The sequence below is a fragment of the Geotrypetes seraphini genome, chromosome 5 (assembly GCF_902459505.1).
Source record: "Geotrypetes seraphini chromosome 5, aGeoSer1.1, whole genome shotgun sequence".
Lineage (NCBI taxonomy): Eukaryota > Metazoa > Chordata > Amphibia > Gymnophiona > Dermophiidae > Geotrypetes > Geotrypetes seraphini.
This window is the reverse complement of record NC_047088.1, coordinates 18,056,140-18,076,406: the sequence shown is the minus strand read 5'-3', so window position 1 is coordinate 18,076,406 and position 20,267 is coordinate 18,056,140. Positions and strand designations below refer to the sequence as shown.

Below are 20,267 nucleotides of genomic sequence, written 5' to 3'. Positions count from 1 at the left end.
CAAAAAGAATTTCAAGAGAGAGATACTTTCAGTGTTTTCAATATTTTCAATGACAACGTTCAAAAATGTCCAATAAGATAGTAACTAAATCCCAAACTCACTACACTATGGCAATCAGCTCAGCTGTAAATAATCAAAGACGGTTAAGCTGCGTAGCTTGTAAAAACCCGAGTATCAATATCTCTAAGAAAATATATCACTCATCTGGAGATGAAACACTTCTTAGGCCCGACAGAAAAGGCTTTCTGTTTCGCCTAAAAGCAGGCTACTTCAGGGGATCCATATTATGCAGGTTACTTCCACGCTTCTTAGCAACACAACAACAAGCTGGCTTCTCTCAAAATGGACCTAGGACTGCGAGACGCGCCCGACTCGTTCAAAAAGGGGGAAGGAGCCGGGCGTCATGACATCATCACAAAAACGTGATGTGTGATAGGCTAAACACCAGGATGTAAAACAAAACACAAAATATGAAAATTCGGATGAAAAATAAACTGCATTTTCACAAAAAAGGTTGCCATTCATACACTGTATTCAAACCCTGAGGTTCTATTGTATGTAAGCGGTTTATCCATTGTTGTTCTTTCTGCCATAATAACTTCCTAATATCTCCTCTTCTCAAGGATGGAACTACTTTTTCAATAATCCAACATTTCAGATTTTCAAATTTATGCTCTAAATCCAAACAATGAGCCACTATAGGGGCCGTGACCTTGCGTGTATTTAAGCAGCTTTTATGCTCTGTTAGCCTTATAGTAAAGCTACGTGATGTCTGGCCCACATAAAAAAGTTCACAGGGGCATTATATTACATATACGACATTGGACGATTGACATGTCGAAGTATGTTGTAAAACATAATTTTTTCCATCATTTGGGTTAATGAAACTGGAGATCATAGCCATTACATTACAATTCGAACAATGTCCACACGAACTATGTCCTAAAATGGTTTCCGTTCTGTTGGTATAAAATTTTTCTTTAGAAGTACAGTATGGCATAACCAATCACTCAAATTTCTATTTCTAGACTGAGGAAAAATAAATTTCTTATTTTCAAAACATGGAAGTGTTTTGAGCAATGGAAGATGTCTTTTATATCTCTTAATAATCTGTGAAGATGTACGAGTTTGTTTAATTATGCATGGAATCAGATCGATTTTTTCATGAGATTTGTTATAGTCCAATAAAATATCTCTGGGATTATGCAATGCCCGTTTCTTTGCTTTTTTAATTATTGCATGAGGATATTTCCTGGACAACAGTCTTTGTTCCAAAATTTTAGCCTCTTGAAGAAAGTTTTCTTTCGCATTACATATCCTCAAAAATTGAGCAAAGGGGATACTAGTCTTCAAGTGTACAGGATGCATGCTGTCAAATCTCAATAAAGTGTTTCTATCGGTATTTTTTCGAAAGATAGATGTTACCAGATGATTTCCATTCCACTGCACTAATACATCCAAAAAACTAATTTTGTTCTTACTATATGACATAGTAAATTTAATAGACTCATGACACTGATTTAATATCATGGTAAATTCATGAAGTTGTTGCAGGGTGCCCACCCAAATGGCAAATATGTCGTCTATAAAACGTCACCATTTAAGCATATATTGAAATTCTGCTAACTTGTAGATAAATGTTTCCTCGAACCAAGCCATATATAAATTCGCTATAGTGGGGGCAAATGACACACCCATAGCGATACCTGAAAGCTGTTTGAAGAATTTGCCATTAAAGATGAAATAATTATTCTTCAAAGCTATAGCACATAATTCTTTAAAAAATTGTGCAAAGCGGTTATCAGGATTAGGTTGAGAATTCCATAGCGTTACCAAAACTTGAAGAGCTTCTTCTTGGGGTATGCTTGTATATAAAGAGCATACATCAAATGTAACCAATATACAATCTTTTGGACTGTCAGGTTCCAGATTATTTAGCATTTTAAGAAACTGGGTAGTATCTTGGATGTATGATTTAATATCTTTCAAGAAGCAACTTAATTTTTTATCAATATATTTACTCGTCCTTTCAAGCAAAGAGTCTCGGGCTGATACGATCGGACGTCCAGGGAGTCGCTGGGTATTTTTGTGGATTTAGGGAAGTAAAATAAAAAATGGGAACCTTAAAGTATTGAGGAGTAAGAAAAATAAATTTTTTTTTTGTTAAGAAGCCCTGTTTCATGGCTTCAGAACTGATTTGAGCAATACTTTCAAAAATTTCCACAGAGGGATCATAATCCAATTTTAAATAAGTGTCTATGTTGAAAAGTTGAGAATTAGCTTCTGCAATATATAAATCCAAACCCCATACCATCGTGCCCCCTTTGTCAGCCCGTCTAATGACGATTGTAGGGTCATTTCTCAATTGTTGTAAGGCTGTCCATTCAGGTTCAGCCGTACTCCTAGGTTCTTCACCCCTTTCGTGGACGACTTTATTTTATTGCTGTTCAGAGTTAGTTGATATCCCGGGCTATTTATTCCCCCGTTTGTTAATTAGAAATAATTCCATTTTATCCTTGTTAACTACTAGTCCATTTGTTTTGGAACCATCTGAAGATTTTCGTTTTGGTTCACCGTTTACTCTTCGCATCCCATTTCTTCAGTTGGACATCGTCCGTGCAGATGTAGCATTCTCATCCCCACTTTCTGATTACATTTCCCTAGCAGTTGGAGGAAGATGTTGAACAGCATGAGTGACATAGCGGATCCTTGTGTTACCTCTACATCTGTTTCATTCCAGTTGCTTTCATTGTATGCCAATCTACCCTCTTTTCCTTTGAGGCTCAATTCTGTGCATCTTGATTTTAGCAGTGCATGTTGGACTAGGCCGAAGGCTGCCGAGAGGTCCAGGAACCCCAGCAAGTACATCTTCTCCTTTCACATGGTGTTTGAGGACCGAGTCCTGTACTACTACTTGCACAATTTCTGTAATCGGGTGTCTTTTGAACCCTGATTGGGCCTGGTCTAATATCGATGAGTGTTTTTCTAGAAGTCTAATATTTGTTGGCAGATGAGTTTGTCTATTAGTTTAGATATCCACGGTTGGTTGGTCTGTACTTGGAAGTCTCATGAGGCTCCTGCATGAAGTCTTGGCAGTCATTTTGAAAATCTTCAGACCTGCGGTAGCTCTAGAAATGCAGGGACAGGAAAGAGTTGGGCTGTTTTCTATCCCCAAAGAAGCCACTATACTACTAGAGATTTTAAAAGGTAGGCTTGGGGAAGGTGTCCTGAGTTCCCATTGCTGCAGTATTACTGTGACAACGGTTCTTCTTCCAGTGACATTACCATAGAATGGTCTTCTAGGTCTTTTCTTTACTCTTCAGGATGGGCCTAATGACTAAGAGTTTCCATTTAAGTGGAACATGTCTGGACTTTAATGATTCATTGATAAGGTAGGAGAGTCCCGAGCCTTCTAGTTCTCTTTTCGGGTGTATTGGACATGTGCCGATGGATGATGGGCCCGGTTTCACTCTTCTCAGAAGTTTCTTCACTTGGATCTCTGTGATGGGTTTGAACTCTTTTATTGTGTCTCCCATTTCCTGTCTCTGTCTATTGATATGTTGTTGTTTAGGCCATTGCCTTTCTGTAGCTTCATTATTTTCTCTGTGAAGAAGTTGCTGAATTCTTTACTAGTTAGGGAACATTTCTTTCTGATTTCCCCCCCAACAAACCATACACTACCTGGTATAGGGTTTTTATGGAGTTTCTGGCTTCAAGAACCTTTTTTGAGTGGAATTCTTTCTTTTCTTATCTTGATGTAAATTCTGTTGACTCTAAGCCGGGTTTTTCTGGCTTCTTCATCTTTGTCTGATTTCCTCCATTTCCTTTCATGTTTTTCTTTTCTCTTTTAACTTCATGATTTAATTTGAAGGGGTGAACCCATTTTTTTGTCTTGTTTGTTGTTTTTTTTTGTAATTTTAATGGGGCTACCTCCTCCATTCCAGTGCCTCATCCCAAAGTCTCACCTGTTCTGTAAGGCCTCTGATCTCGGGTTTTACTTCTCTGAGGTGTGTCTCCAGTCAGTTTTTGAATTTGATACTGTCTATGAATCCTCTCCCTATTTTTGGTCGCGTTTCAGAGGTTTTTGATTGTTTACTACTTTCTGGTTGTCTTATGCTGAAGTGTACTAAGTGGTGATCTGTCCTTAACACTTTCATAGAGGTGGGATTACAGTCTCCTATATCTTCCTCTTTGCCGAACAGTACATCTAATGTGTGTCTTTTAGTGTGGAATTTCTCCTTCACGGTTTGGTATAGTCCTAGACCTTCCAGCTGTTGGACTATTTGTTGGGCTTTTTGGCATGCTGGGTCGTCTACATGTAGATTAAAGTCTCTGCATACCCAGAATGAGGAGAATTTTAGGTTGACTTCTGCGATGAGGTTCACAATGTTTTGTCACTCTTCTGTGTCTAGGTCATGGATGAAATATAACACCGTTATTCCAGTATTTCCATTGTGTTTCCTACTCTAAGAAGTAGACATTCTGCTCTTATTGGCTGGGTAGTTTTCATATGTTGGGATCCCAGGTTGGATTTGTATTACTGCTACCCCCTCTCCTCTCTTTTTCTATTCTGTTTTGGAGCATGATGTGGTAGTCTGGGCACGCTTCACTTATGACGACCCCACTGTTGTCTGTGAGCCAGGATTCTGTTACCACAAGGAAGTCCAGTGAGTGTTCCTCTATTAGGTCTTCGATCTGAGTTCCCTTCTTCTTCATGGATCTTGTGTTTAGTAGGCTTCCTCTTCATTGTTTATTTTGGTTTTGTGCTTGTTGATTGATTGGTGTGTGTTGATTGTCTGGTTTTTTTTATTTGTGTATTCCTTTGTTGCCAGCCTGTTGATCTTATAGAGCCTTTTCCAAAGCACATTATTAGATTGAGGAATGATCCTTTCTACCCTTCTTATGCTTATAAGCTGTAGGTGTATTTTGTTTTGTGCTTGCTGATTGGTATGTGTTGGTTATCTGTTTGGGTTTTTATTTATTTTATTAATGCCTTTCCTACTATGTGGGTAGGTTGGTTTCTATGTATAGGGAGCAGTGAGCTTGTGATACCGTAGTAGGTGTGGTGTTGAGAAGAGACTAAATTAGTGAAGATTTTCTTTCAATTAGGATTAACTTGGAGGCTTGAGAGTAATGAGTAGTAGCATAAATGTAATGTGAGCCTAGGGGTAGGTGGGGCGAGGGCCTAGGCCGTGGTACGGATGTATGCAGCTGAAGCTGTGGAGACTATCTATAATATCAGTTCAAAGTGAAGATTTGGAGTTTGTGTCAATTGCTTGAAGAAAGAGAGATGGGAGAAATAGGTGTGGTCAGTGGACTTTTGGCCTTAGAGTAAACGGGCAATTTGTGCTGGCTTTTCCCTTGCTTCCCAGTTAGGTATACATCAGGAATTGATTGACGATATCTTGGGAAGAATTAGGGCCCTTTTACCGGGGTGGTGTGGGGTGGAACTGTTTCAATAATTTAGTATTGTTTTTTATTTTAAGTGAACATTATTACCACACCAATCCATTTAAGCCTTTCAACTTAACCTGTAGATGACCCTTCCTCTCACTCTAGGCAGGGTGGTGGTGTTCTGTTTAGACCAGGGATCTCAAAGTCCCTCCTTGAGGGCCGCAATCCAGTCGGGTTTTCAGGATTTCCCCAATGAATATGCATTGAAAGCAGTGCATGCACATAGATCTCATACATATTCATTGGGGAAATCCTGAAAACCTGACTGGATTGCGGCCCTCAAGGAAGGACTTTGAGATCCCTGGTTTAGACTGATCTGGGAGAAGGGGACATCTCAAATTGCACAGGTTCAAGTTTATTTAAAATGTCTTATACCGCCCAAACAGCCTTCTAGGCGGTGTACAAATTTGTAAAAACAAAGGACAAACTTTAAATAAAATAAAAAGTTTGAAGTGACACTACGTCACCAAACTCTAACTAGAAAAACTTTTTAAAACTATTAAAAACACAAACAAGAACATAAGGTAAAAGGCAAGAACTGCATTAGGCAAATTAAAAGAAAAAAATTAAGGAAAAAACAAGAGGGAGGGCTGCTGTAAGCTCAGTAGTATTCCCCCAACACCACCACGCAAGGCCCTGCAGTTTCTCTGAGCCTGTGCATCCGGATGTCTCGAAGACAGCAAAGAAGGCACACCGCGCTTAGTGTGCTTTTAAAGCTAGCATGTGTCCTCAAAATGCAACCATCCTGACCTCTTTAGGATCCACTTGCAAATGTGGCAGAAGACTTCCACAGGGGCACTAATTCTCCTCCTGATTGCTGCTTCTCAGACTGTCCACCTTTGAACAGCGCTGGTCCTGATGTGAGACCGGAGAGCTGGTTAACCGATCCCCACACAATGCATTCTCCATGTGAAAGTGGTCCTTGGACATCCAGAGGGTCTAAATCATATATTACTATAGATCCTTTTTCCCATTCCAGTTCAAAGCCTTCTCTTAAGACCTGTTTAGAGCCAGAAAGGTTTATTGCAGTTGTTACTTGCGTCATCAAGAAGTTCGGGCAAGTCCCTCTTACCTGTACCCTTCTCCTCTGCTGCCAACTCCAGACTCCGTCCCTTCTATCTTGCCCCGCCGTATGCCTGGAACAGGCTGCCTGAATCAATACGTCGTGCTCTTGTCTCTAGCAGTATTCAAATCCAAGGTAAAAGCCCACTGATTTTGAAATTGCCTCCAACTCTTAACTCCCACTCGCTCTCAGATACCTATGCCCATTGTATCTTTTCTTCTACTAGAATCTTCTCAACCCTGAGATGTCCGTCTCTGGCAGTGTTCAAGGCCCAGTTAAAAGCCTACCTCTTCGAGAGTGCTTTCAACTCCTAACTCCTCTCACCTTGGGTTCTACATACCCAACCCTATATGTCATGTCTGTCTATCCAAGTTGGATTGTAAGCTCTTCCGAGCAGGGACTGTCTATTAAATATCAAAATGTACAGCACTGCGTATACTTTTCAGCCCTATATAAGTGATAAATAGTAGTAGTAGGTACAGCCAAAGAGCAAATACAAAAAAACTAGTATTCTCTTATCTCTCCAACCAATCACCCTAACAGAATACATCAGTAACTCCAAAACAATCTTACTTCCAACGGGCTAGATTCACTAAGCCCACCGATCGTGTCCCAACCAGTTTGCGACCACGTTGCGACCCCCGACCTCATTCACTAACCTTCCTCCCAATCCGGGCATTCAAATGAGGGGCACGGCATTCAAAGTAGGAAGGGCCTCGATTCACGAAACAAATTCAGGAACACCGACTGGGCTTGGCCGATCAAAAAAGAAGCGACTGCTGAGGACTGCTCACGTCGTTTCCTGCTCTCTGCCGCCCTGAAATCCCAGCCCTGCAGCAAAAACCCTGCTTTCTGCCGCCCCACCTGCCTCTCTGCCCTGCCTCTCCCGCTCTTGCCGCCCCGACTCTCCTGCTCTGCTACCCTTCCCTGCAGTATGAGCCCATGGTTTCAACCCGCGGGTTTAAAGCGGGGCTCACATGGGCTCACACTGCAGGGAGGGACGGCAGAGAGCAGGAGAGTTGGGGCGGGTTTTAAGCGAGTTCTGAAAGCGCTGTTAAATATTGATTCCTTTCGGGAGCTGCGACCTAATACACCCTTCCCCCTTTGTTTTGACCTCGCTTGTGCAGGAGAGCACATGCATCGTGAGCGGTCTTCAGCGATCCGTGAGATAACTTGGGGGGGGTGTGTCCGATCAGGTAATTTGCATGGGGAGCCTTTAGTGGATTGGTTGCCCGGCAAGACTTGGCCACGGATTGGAAAGGTTACGGGGGGGGGAGGGTTAGTGAATCTAGCCCAATGTCTTTTTCTGAGTGATCTTTTGAAATACAGTGGTACCTCGGCTTGCGAGTGCACCGGTTTGCGAGTGTTTTGCAAGACGAGCAAAACATTCACAAAACCGGCACCTCGGAAACCGAGCGTGCCTCGATTTACGAGCGTCCCCCCCGTGATCCGGCACCCTCCGCTCGCGTCACACACCCTCCCCGCCGCGATCCGGCATCAAAAAGGCACCCACCCACCCGATCACATTTCTTACCCCCCATTTGGCACCGGCACCAATGCACAGGACATGCCGGTGCCGGTGCCCGAAGATCTGCCTCCTTCTGCGCTGAGCCTTGAGCATGCGCAGATGCTCAAGGCCCAGCGCAGAAGGAGGCAGATCTTCGGGCACCGGCATGTCCTATGCGTTGGTGCCGGTGCCAAATGGGGGGTAAGAAATGTGATCGGGTGGGTGGGTGGGGGTGCCTTTTTGATGCCAGATCGCGGCAGGGAGAGTGCCGGATCGCGGGGGGGGGGGGGCGAAATGAGCGGGGGGATGGCGGATCACGCGGGGGGGGGGCCTTCATGAGCGGGGGGAGCAATGTCGATTCTTGGGGGGGTAGAGCAACGCCGCTGGCCTCAGGGGATGGGGGTGGGTGGGAACGAATCAAGCGAGTTTCCCTTAGTTCCTATAGAGAAACTCGCTTTGATATATGAGTATTTTGGTTTACGAGCATGCTTCTAGAACGAATTATGCTCGTAAACCAAGGTACCACTGTACTATGAACTTGAAACCATTTAAAATATTTGGAGGCCTTGAAGTGGAAAATAAGCTAATGGAACTTTAGACTCTCCTACTCATTTTAAAATATTGCTATAGATCTCCCATGGTTCCTGTACTCTTATAATTTTTCAATTAATTTGGATGGTATAATTGGAGAAGTGCACTTTTCTGGTCTTCTCTTAGTCAAGTGACCGGTGGGTCATTTTCTATAGCATAATTTGATTTGGTGTTTGAGAGGACCAAGTAAACTCGAGTGTGCTTTTGAAATGAACATTTCGTTATGAAGCACAGAAATCGGGGAGGTTTCCAGAGTAGTATCGGCAAAAGTTGAGCTCTTGGAAATGTTAAAAATAATGTTAGCTCTAATTGAGTGTCATAACTGCTAGCTGAAAGTGTTAATAGTACTTTAATGAGTCATAAATAATTGTTTAAACCTCTCAGTATTTCTAACACCTTGAAGTACTGTGATTCTGTTAATTGACGCTAATTTCATTTATCCTGCAGCCTGTTGTAAGGAAGCAACTCCCCCACAACAAGCTCAGGATTTCTTTGGTTCTTTCTCTCGGCTTTAAAATACAGTTTGTGAATTAAGGACTTGTAAGATCTCGAGGATTTCTGCCCTACAGTGTCTGAGCGAACAACAGCCTACAAAAAATCCTGGACCAAAACAGCACAGAACTTCCTAATGGGTGTGAATCTATAAAGCATTTTCTGCACGTGTCCAGTAGTGGCAAAAAGCTCTTCATAAAATTGCACAAGGGCATGTACTGTGATGAGGAAAGCGAGAACTGGGGTCAAAAAGGAAAAATCCAACCTAGACTATCCCTTGAGGACCCTCATCCGTATTCACTTTTCAGCTGAGAGCCTCAAAGGAAGCCCCTTAAATCCTGGATTGAGCCACCTCTACTAAGGAAGGGGCCCAACAGGAGTCATCTGAGATCCAAGTATATGCCCAGGAAAGTGCCTTTAAGAGAGAAGGATCTAAGGGAGGAAAAGGAACTGAATAGCGGGGACCCAAATGATTGGGGGGGGGGGGAAGAAATGTATTGGGAGCCTATGGAGGAAGATGGGAACTTTGCCAAGGAGACGGGAGAAATGGGGGTCTTGAAGAGGAATATGGAAATAGATGCCCAACCCCTAGGGGTGCCTAAGTTGGAGGGAGGAGATTGTGGGGTGGTAAATCTCTAGTAGATCCAAAGGGGTGGCAACTTTCTCTTTCTGTCCTGGTGCTTTTGGGAGTGGGTGGGAGGGAGCAACTTGAGGCCTGTGATATCCCTGTTGGGTAAAATTTGTGGCCCGCTGAACTGCCTTAAGAGATTTTCCAGAAACCCTGGTGCTTTAGGACTCCCATGCTATCGGAATAGCTCAGGGTGAATTTCCAGTGGAATTTGCATATTCATCTGCAAACTTATTTGCATATTTTTGTGTGCTAGTTCTATTTTGACACTGTTTCAGTCAAGAGTTTGATGGACCAGGAGAGTGACATTCCCAGCTTTGGGGGTCCTCTCGGCCTGTAAAATACCAGGAAAAGACCCCAAAATTATTGATGATTTTCACTGTGACCATCTAAGGACTCCCAGTTAGTCACGTTAAGGGTCTGTCTGACTTAAGAAGGAGGGAGAACTTCTATCTGGAGGTTCATGTATCCCTCTCAGGGGAGACGTCAAGCTTTTCCCAGTACTGAGAAGTTGTGAGTGAAGACTCAATGACGACTGGAGCAAGGTGGCAAGGTGTTTGGACTGGAGGACCACTAGAGCGTGATGACAATGCAAATAAAAAGTAGGTGGGCAGAAAGCCTGCACCTACCTTAACTTGATTGACATGTAGATATTCCAGGAATTTGGGGGGGGGGGGGGAATTAGTATAAATAAAATTTACACACACACAATTTAGGCAGGTGCATAAATATATAAAAACAGAACATTCAAAAATTGACTTAAAAAAACATGCGGTCTTCCATCAACGTTCGTATCCTCTACCAACATCAAGGACGTTAAAGAGATGCAAAGGCATGCTAAATTAAGAATATTTTCAAACATTATTTAAAGACCATAATTCTTCATATGTGCACATGGTTGGAGTGGATGCGCAGTTTTACACCTTAGAACAGTTGTAAATATGTACATTAATGGGTCTGATTGTAAGAACCTATTTTTAGAGAAATTTTGCGCGTTGCAGAATTCTTCATGAGGAATGGGGAGTAAAAACTCAAATAGCTTCAGCCTAGAGCAGGGGTCTCAAAGTCCCTCCTCGAGGGCCACAATCCAGTCGGGTTATCAGGATTTCCCCAATGAATATGCATGAGATCTATTAGCATACAGTGAAAGCAGTGCATGCAAATAGATCTCATGCATATTCATTGGGGAAATCCTGAAGACCCGACTGGATTGCGGCCCTCGAGGACCGACTTTGACACCCCTGGCCTAGAGAGAGACAGCAACATCCATCAAAGCGTAGGGGCAGCGTCTGCTGTATAGACTGGAAAAGAAAGCTGGCAGTGGCATTGGCCCTAGCTGTCCTAACGCAGGATGGGATCAATATTTCAAGGGGCCAATAAATCTTGGACACCTACATTACTACTTTGGACAGCAGAAGCCTTTTGCGAGATCTAGAAGTTCAAGAAATACTGAACAAATGGTTTGCAAGCCATAGCAACTATGGAGCTGGTTGAAACATTTACCTTTTCTAAGGGGGAGGTGTAGAGTTCAGGGATCAATCTTGGTTTCTGAACTCTACATCTCCCCCTTAGAAAAGGTAAATGTTTCAACCAGCTCCATAGTTGATATGGCTTGCAAACCATTTGTTCAGTATTTCTTGAACTTCTAGATCTCGCAAAAGGCTTCTGCTGTCCAAAGTGGTAATGTTGGTGTCCAAGATTTATTGGCCTCTTGAAATATTGAAAAGAATGGTCTGAAAATATTTTACCGATAAACTGGAAAGAAAAAAAAGACTTCAGACCAAAGATGGCTTCCAGTAGATAGTACAAATGACAGCATCTTAACTTGACAACTGTCATGTTTATATTTTTATGCTTTTATTTCTGATTTTGTTTTTCAGTAACATTTTAAAATATTTGCAATACTGTAGTTTTACCACATTTGTTTCAAATTAGGGCCCCCTCTTCTATCCCCCAGTTTAGCACTAAGATAATTTCATCTTTAAAGCCAAATTTAGATTCCCCTGATAATAGCCCACACCCCCAGAATTTGCAGTAAAACTGCTCTCCTCCACCCTCCAGATGCTCAAGGCTCCAGTGCCATAAGTGTGAGAAGGGGCAAGGAAAGAGATCTGGTCATTGCGTGAGGCTGGGGGTACAGGGTGCAGGAGAGCAATGCCTGTTAACTGTGGGGGGCAGGGTGGGGGAGAGAAGTGATGCCTCCATTAATACCCCACCCTAGACGTCAGAAAACCTATTGGGTCTGATTATTCAGTTGGCAGCTCCTTTACTGTCCACCGCTTCCATTCTACCCAGATATTCAATTCCAGGCCATTTCTGGTGACGGGCATTGAAATACTTGGTTTTTATTAACCACTAAAAAAGTTAACTGGCTATTTATGCAGTCCTAGTTGACTGCTAATGTGGTTAGCACGGAATATCTGCACCTAACCAGATAAATATTCAATATAGCTGGTTAATGGCTAGCTGCTAGCTGTGGGTATTCATCCCATGTTCTATAAACGGCACCCTACTGGCACCTTAAGTTAAGTGCAAAGCACTGTTTAAAAGCGGTCTTAAATCAAAATTCAAGGCACCAACCAGTGCTTAAAAAATGTGCTTTATGATGCTTAACACCGCTGTAGGTGTGGCTAATGCCAGAAGTGGCATTAGATGACATAAAGCGCCTCTGTAGGAACACTTCACGTAAAAGGTAAGTGCTGGACATATAGGCCTTGAAAACCTTGGCGTAGATTTCTGGCGCCTACTTTTTCCAGAGCTGTGATTCTATAAACGGAGCTGTCCATGCGATTGACACATGATCAGCGGCCACTTTTATAGAATCTGGGCCAAAATGCTATTTAACCATCTAGGAACAACTCCTGGCTGGTTAACTACTTGAATGTCAGCCATAAGTTTTTCTAATAGCCCAGGTGTTTATTAGGAACAATAAAGTATATAGGAGGTGTATTATAGTAAGATTTTAGTACTTGGGCAAAATGGTGTGTCTCTAATATGCAGAATTAGATTCTGTGTGAAGAATGTTCTTAATAGAATGCTCTCAATAAAGTGTGTTATGGTTTGCCTAGCTGTGTTGTACGAGACCCTATACAAAGGTGTCTTTGCTGTGGATGAGGAAGAGTTGAGGTCTGCAGTTGAGTTGTTCCGCTGTGGCACCAAAAAAAGCAGGAATAGTACATCAACTGGGAGCGAGGATGCCATCTATGACAGCCTGCCTGAGAGAGATGCCAAAACCTCTTCAGAATATAGGTATTGTAAATTCCTTTTTAAAAAAATGTGTTTTGACTCCTTTTATAATCGTTAAGGGAAAGGATGGGAAAGGTGAGTAGAGGGGAGGGGATTGGGATAGAAGATTCAGGAGCATGACTTGGATAATTGCCATAGTCCTTTCTGTCATTGGGTGTAGGCCAGGAGGGTCGGTCCCTCCTCGAGGGCCGCAATCCAGTCGGGTTTTCAGGATTTCCTCAATGAATATGCATGAGATCTATTAGCATACAATGAAAGCAGTGCGTGCAAATAGATCTCATGCATATTCATTGGGGAAATCCTGAAGATCCGACTGGATTGCGGTCCTCGAGGACCGACTTTTGACACCCTTGGGTGTAGGCAGTCATGAGTCCAGGCTTGCCCTGCCTGGAGTTGACGGGAAAGTCTTTTATTTATAGACATTTTCATGGTTAGTGGGGAGGGGGTTAAGGGGCAGAATAATGAGAAAAAGAAGTAAATGTTACCAGTGTAGCATAACGTACATTTTTTCTGGGGATCTTCTTGAAGCACAGCGTTCCACTTGATTTGATGTTCCCTTAGGGTATTGATGGTCAATTTTTTTTGTTGTTGTTGTTTTTTTTTTTTTTTTTTTTGGGGGGGGAGGGAATTTATTAATCCAAACAAAATTGTGTCCTGCTGGACAAAGAAGAGGGAGCTTTGAATAAAATTGAACTCAAATTATATATCTTTGGAAAGATTCTGAAAACCTTCTTACATCTAAACCAGGGGTGTCAAAGTCCCTCCTCGAGGGCCATAATCCAGTCGGGTTTTCAGGATTTCCCCAATGAATATGCATGAGATTTATTAGCATACAATGAAAGCAGTGCATGCAAATAGATCTCATGCATATTCATTGGGGAAATCCTGAAAACCTGACTGGAATACAGCTTTCAAGGACCGGAGTTCCCTACCCCTGCGCTAATGCCTCAATTGAGCTGACATTAGTTTTTCCGCATAGCGCAGGGGTTAGCGCACGCTAAAAACGCTACCGCAGCTTAGTAAAAGGAGCCCTTAGTGTATGATGCAAGTTATCCTTATATGACACATACTGGTTCTGGTACCAATATATATTTCTTTATAGCCTTATCAGTCAAGGGCAGGGTTTAGGTGAAGAGAGATGTTTTGATTGTTTTTCTAAAGCTGAGGAGTCATTCAAGGGATCTGATCTGCAAGGGTAGCTGATTCCAGTGGCTTGGTATAAAGTGGGAGTAAGTCTGTCGCTTTTTGGCTTGCAGTCGAAGGGCATGGCCTGGCGCCACATCATGCAAGGATCAGGCCTTTGAAGACACAACATTTGGCTGTAGGTAGCCAGTGAGCCAACGCTAGAACCCGGGAGATAGGGTCTCAGGCACAAGAGGTTTTTCAGAAGCCTGATCACTACATTTTGAACACGCTGGAGACGTCGTACATTCTTCACTGTGAGACCGTTGAATAGCGCATTGCAGTAATCCATGTGGGAGAGTACTATGGCATAGAGTAGTTGGGCAAAGCCAGACTCTGAAAAGTAGTTCCTTATTTTTCGGCATTATCGTAGATAATAAAATGAGGGAAAATGCCACCTGAGAGAGATGGTCAGAAAGCAACAGGTTGGAATCAAAGAGTATTCCTAAGCTGCAAACTTGGTCTTTTGCAGTTATAATAGTCGAGTCCCAGCACCATGAGGGATGAGCATGGTCACAGTATTCTTTGCTGATCCAAAACTTACATCTTGGAGGCGTGTAGTTGTAATTTGTTGATGGACATCCAGTTTTTGATTTCCGAGAGGCAGGTTAGGAGTTCCGCAATCTGTGCGTCACAGGTTTCTCCTAGTGGTAGGTATAGTTGGATGACTTCTTTAGCTTTCTTTATCAGATATTGGATTTAACTAGCCAGAGCTTATGTGTGTCGTCTTATTTTCTTCATTGTGATCCTTTTTCCATTCTTTAAAGGATATTTTCATGTCTGTAATAGCCTCTTTTCACTTCATATTTTAACCCCGCTGGCTCTCGTTTTCTCTTCTTTCCACCTTTTTTTTAAATTTGTGGAATACATCTGGTCTGGGCTTCAACAATGGTATTTTTAATCAACATCCATGCCTGGTTTACGCTTCTGACCTTTGCCACAGACCTTTTTAGCTTCTTTTTAATCATTTTCCTCATTTTATTGTAGTCGCCACATGCTTTGATAACCCCTTTGTAGACAGGTGAGCGCTTTTAAATTGCCTTGTGTATATGAGGTTTCCTCTCTGTGGCTTTCGTTTGTTTTTTTGTATTAATACTGAGCTGACAGTACAGATTAAATGTAAATCTATTTGGAAAACATCAAGTGTCAGTTGTGAATTTTAGCTCACTTTGTATACTTACACTTTTACCAGTCACTAAAGCTCTCCTGTGCTTCACTCTTAATACTGACGTTCAAAGGGGGAAAATGGATAACACCATTGTATTATCATCCTCTTAACGTTTCACAAGAAACGTTTCCTGCTTTAAAACATGAAAACCTTGTAAAACAAAAAAAACAAACAAACAAAAAAAAACATGAAGTATGTTAAGTTGTTAGTCTCTGTGTACTTTTGTCAATGTTTTAATTATTATTGTACAACGCTTAGTATTTTTGATAGGCGTTTAATCAAATAATCAAATAAACTTGAAACTTGTGTAGCTTTTAATTTACAAGTTGTCATTGTTTAAATCTCTGCAGATTGGATGACTGGGACAGGATTAGCGATGACAACCCGTCGGACAAAAGCAAACAAGGAGCTGAAGAAAAGGTGTGAAGTCCAAATCTGATTTTTTTAAGTTGAGGTTTGTTCTAGGGGTGATACCAGAGCTCGGCTTTCTACATACTTATAAAGTAAGTGTGGTAGCCGTATTAGTCCACTTAAACATAAACCATAAAGGAAATAAGGTGGTACCTTTTTTTTTTTTTAATTGGACTAACTTAGGGCTAGATTCCCTAAGCAAACCGATCGTGTACCGATCGGTTTGCGAGCCGATTTCCCTCCTGCAGTATTCCCTAACCTGTTTTACGATCTGATTCCGATCCGCGCATGCAAATGAGGGGCACTGCATGCGAAGTAGGCAGGGATGCAATTCACTAAACAAATTTGCCAATTTGACTGTGCTGGCCAATCAACCCAAAAAGCGACTGCTGAGGACCAGTTGCTGAAGCCCTTTCCGACTGCCTTCTGCCGCCCTGCTCTCAGCCCTGTCGGCCCCAATCTCCTGCTTCCTCGATCTGCCTGCCTGCCTGACCCGATGCTGTCCTGATCGCCTGCCTGCCTGCCCCGACCCTGCCCTGATTGCCTGCCTGCCTGCCCCGACCCTGCCCTGATCGCCTGCCTGCCTGCCCCGACCCTGCCCTGATCGCCTGCCTGCCTGCCCCGACTGTAGCTGCCCTGATCTGCTTGCCTGCCCCGACTAGCTGCCCCGATCTGCCTGCCTGCCCCGACTGTAGCTACCCCGATCTGCCCTGACTGTAGCTGCCCCGACTGTAGCTGCCCCGATCTGCCTGCCTGCCCCGACTGTAGCTGCCCCGATCTGCCTGCCTGCCTGCCTCGACGCTGCCCTGATTTCCTGCCTGTCCTGACTCTCCCACCCTTCCCCGCAGTGTAATCCCGTGGTTTAGAGCGGGTTCAAACCACAGGCTGTAAAAAAAAGTTTGAAAAAAAAAAAAAAGTGCCGGGCCGGAGGTCCAGTGCATGTGCAGACCATCTAAAGATGGTCTGCACATGCGCACGGATCGCTATAGAGTGATCCGTGCCGGCAGATCGTCCCCATCTGCATGTTGCAGTTTGGTGAATTCGTTGGATGGGTCCAGATCAGGCAGGTTAGTGAATCTAGCCCTAAATGCATTTTTTTTATTTAACCCATCTCCAGACCTTATTTCCTTTATTTTGTTTATTTCTATATATTACTTACTTGGAAGTCATCTGGCAGATGATTCTTATGACCTTGGTACCCTCCCTTTTCCTACATAAGAAATGGTTGGTTGGTTTTTCTTTTTCCTTTCAGGATAATGTGGATTTCAGCCTATTTATTGTTGTCACCCAGGGGATTTGGTTCCCCTACTTCTGTATAAATTTGACTACAAGTGCAAATGTATGAACTCTAAATGAATTTATGATGCATGCTCTAGTCTACAACGTTGCTGCATTAACTCTGTGGTAATTTTGGCTGACTAGAGAACAGCCAAGCTGACACAACCTGGCCACTAGAGCACAGGGCAACTTCTGGAGGGGCTGCACCAGGACCGGAGAATCCTCTTCTGTCTCGTGGTGGTAGAGCACGGTTGCTGCTTAGTTTCACTCTGCCAAAGAGAACTAAATTGATACCCAGTGATCAAGATAACAGCTGGGAGGGGAAGAGAACTTGAAAAAAGGAAAGTCGGAGTGTAGCAAGTAAGAAGAGGAGGAAGGATAATTAGGCACCCTGTTCTGTGTGGTTAATTGGTCACAGCTAGGGTTACCAGAGGATTGTCTGGATGCCCGGAGGGATTTCCAAAACCCGGTAGTTTTGTCGGAGCTCGGGGCTGTATCTGCAGTGCGGACGTCGACGAGATGACGTTACATGCATCCTTTTGTTGATGCATGCGAAGAGGCCTTCCAGACATGGCCCGGAGCTGGGGGAGGGGCTAGGGCCATTGCAACAATGGCGAAATTAAAGCAGAGAATAGAATTGCTAATCAATGCGACGGATGTGCTTGTTTTTGAGTGTAAATTACTCAAAATGTGGCTCAATAGTTGACAAGCAAACACGCATAAATCATCCTCCATCTGCACGTCGTTCTCTTTCTTTTCCATTTAATTTCTGTCGGAGCTGAAAATCCAAGCTCGCAAAGATAAAAAGATCCAAACAGTAACACTGCCTTTGTTACTCAGGTTAGAATAACTACTTTATAAAAAATAAAACTAAAATTACTTGCCATTAGTTTTCAAGGACCAATCACGTCAAAGAATGTGTGGGCAGTTGCATCCTTACGCACACAGACTGTCATAACATTGACAGACTCTTGCATATGCAACATACATGTCATCTATTCTAGTGTATACTTATGAAGGGAATGTTTCAAAATAAAGTAAAATTCTAGAATCTCTCGTAACAAACCTGGAATCTCTTCTAGAGGTCTGCATGGGAATGGGGATCGCGGGAATCCCGCGGGTCCCGCGGGCAACCCGCAAGAATCCCCCCTAACCCACGGGACTCCCACGGGGACCCCCCTCTGGCCCACGGGACTCCCACAGGGACCCCCCTCTAGCCAACGGGACTCCCACGGGGATGGAAGACTTTGGAAGCAGGGTTCATCCATATAATATAATTGACACGTCAGCCTTAGTAAAAGAGGGGGTTTATAAGTTAATTACCTGAATAGAAAACAAAAAAAGGGTTCCACCAAAGAGATTCCACAAGGAAAACAGCAGCGCAAACACAAAAGAAACTGTGGAATTGATGATCCTGTCAGAAGTAAGTGCTGCTTTTTATGGGGACGGGCGGGGATGGAGGTAATTCCTTGCGGGGACGGGTGGGGACGGAGAGGATCCTATTGAGGATGGGTGGGATTTCTGTCCCCGTGCAACTCTCTAATCTCTTCAGGGCACACCACTGTACTGTGGCACACAGTTTGAGAGACACTGCCTTATTCCTCAGATATCCCTCTGTAGCTAAACATGTGTTCCGCTAGGGCGGAACTGGAGATGGTGTGGGACCAGGGGTCCTCAAAGAGGAAATCTGGGAACCCTACTCATGGCAGATTTTGAGAAGCTGGGGGGGGGGGGGGGAGATGAGTTTGAGCATTTGAATTTGTGGGGGAGGGGTGGGCTAGGAAAAAAAATCAAGTGCTCATTGGGTAAGGAGGTTTGAGGGGAGAGTCTGAAAGAAGGGTGGGGGTTCTTTTTGGGGGTTGGGGGGTCAAGGAGAAACAAGCTAATGAATGTGGAAGAGAAACGAGACAATGCATGGGACTGAGGGGCCAGCAGAAAGCATAACCATGGGTTCTACTGGCTGAGCAGTGCAGATGTTGGCATGGATGTTAACTCGCATGGAAACCCATTACCACACACCGCATTAAAATATATGGTAAAGCAGTCGCTAACAATGGCCATGCAATAAAAAGCTAGATGCGAGTTGTGCACGGGAAACTTTTTGGCAGGTCCAGGACAGTGTGAGAAGGTTGGTTGGGTGTCCAGCGTTTCTCTCTCACTCTTGCGAATACGGTTAAAAGGCAGGAAAGGGCAGCTGGGGCGCCGGCGGGTGCAAAATCACATGCGGTATGCTCCGACCGCCTCTTCCTGTTACTAAAGTCAGGCTAAACTAATCAGGAGCTGCTTTGACGCGCAGCGCCCGAATTTAGTACAGGAAGAGGTGGTCGGAGAATACCGAAAATTAGTAAGTCTGCGAACCGTGAATTCGCAGGGGAACACTGCGCCTTTTTTTCCTTTCATATTTCTGTGCCATAGACTGTAGAATCTTACTGTAGTTGCCATCGAAGCTCACTCCAGCCTATCTAAACTATCCTAAATTAAAGGAGTTTCTGTCTAAACCATCCCAAATTAAAGAAGTTCCTGTTGAAGTCTTCCCCATCTCATCCTAAACTGAATAACCATATATGGGACACAGATGTGCAAGTCTGCCCAGTACTGGCCCTAGTTCAATTTATACCCTTCCATTCTCTGTTTAGAGATCCTCTGTGTTCATCTCGCGCATTTTTGAATTCCGTCACTGTTTCACCCTTCAGAGTGCATTCCAGGCATCAACCACCCTCTCTGTGAAAAAGAATTTCCTAACATTACCACTCCATAACATCAATTCAAGCTTTCTAGTTTTACCATTTTCCTTTCTCTGGGGAAAAAAATTGATTCTATATTAATACCTTTTAAGTATTTAAACGTCTTATCCTATGTCCCCTGTCCTCTAGAGCAGTGTTTTCCAACCTTTTTACACCTATGGACCGGCAGAAATAAAATAATTATTCTGTGGACCAGCATCGGTCCATGGACCGGCGGTTGAAGAACACTGGGCTAAGTCGTGGGCCAGACCCCGCCCATCTCTACCCAATCTCCACCCCAGACCCCACCCCCATAATAGTATTAATTGCACCTTCCGGTTCAGGTGCAAGATGCCCGTAGGAATCACTGGCCGTGGCTTTGTGCACTGAATCAGTTAGGAAGAGGGAGCTGGCTCAAAGATAACGCCGCATCAATTGCACTGTGGACCGGCGGTTGAAGAACAATGTTTTGGGCCTGATGCATGTGTTAGCCCTGTGGACCGGCAGGAAATTTCTGTGGACCG

At 43.6% G+C, this 20,267-nt stretch overlaps 1 protein-coding gene across 1 annotated transcript in view; it reads left to right on the top strand.

Annotated features, from left to right (window-relative positions):
• ALG13 (ALG13 UDP-N-acetylglucosaminyltransferase subunit) overlaps positions 1-20,267 on the top strand; it is a 159,400-nt gene that overhangs the window by 62,892 nt on the left and 76,241 nt on the right. The window contains exons 11-12 of the mRNA XM_033946081.1: positions 12,804-12,984; positions 15,682-15,751. Of these exons, the coding sequence (XP_033801972.1) occupies positions 12,804-12,984; positions 15,682-15,751 (251 nt within the window). The remainder of the gene's footprint in view (positions 1-12,803; positions 12,985-15,681; positions 15,752-20,267) is intronic.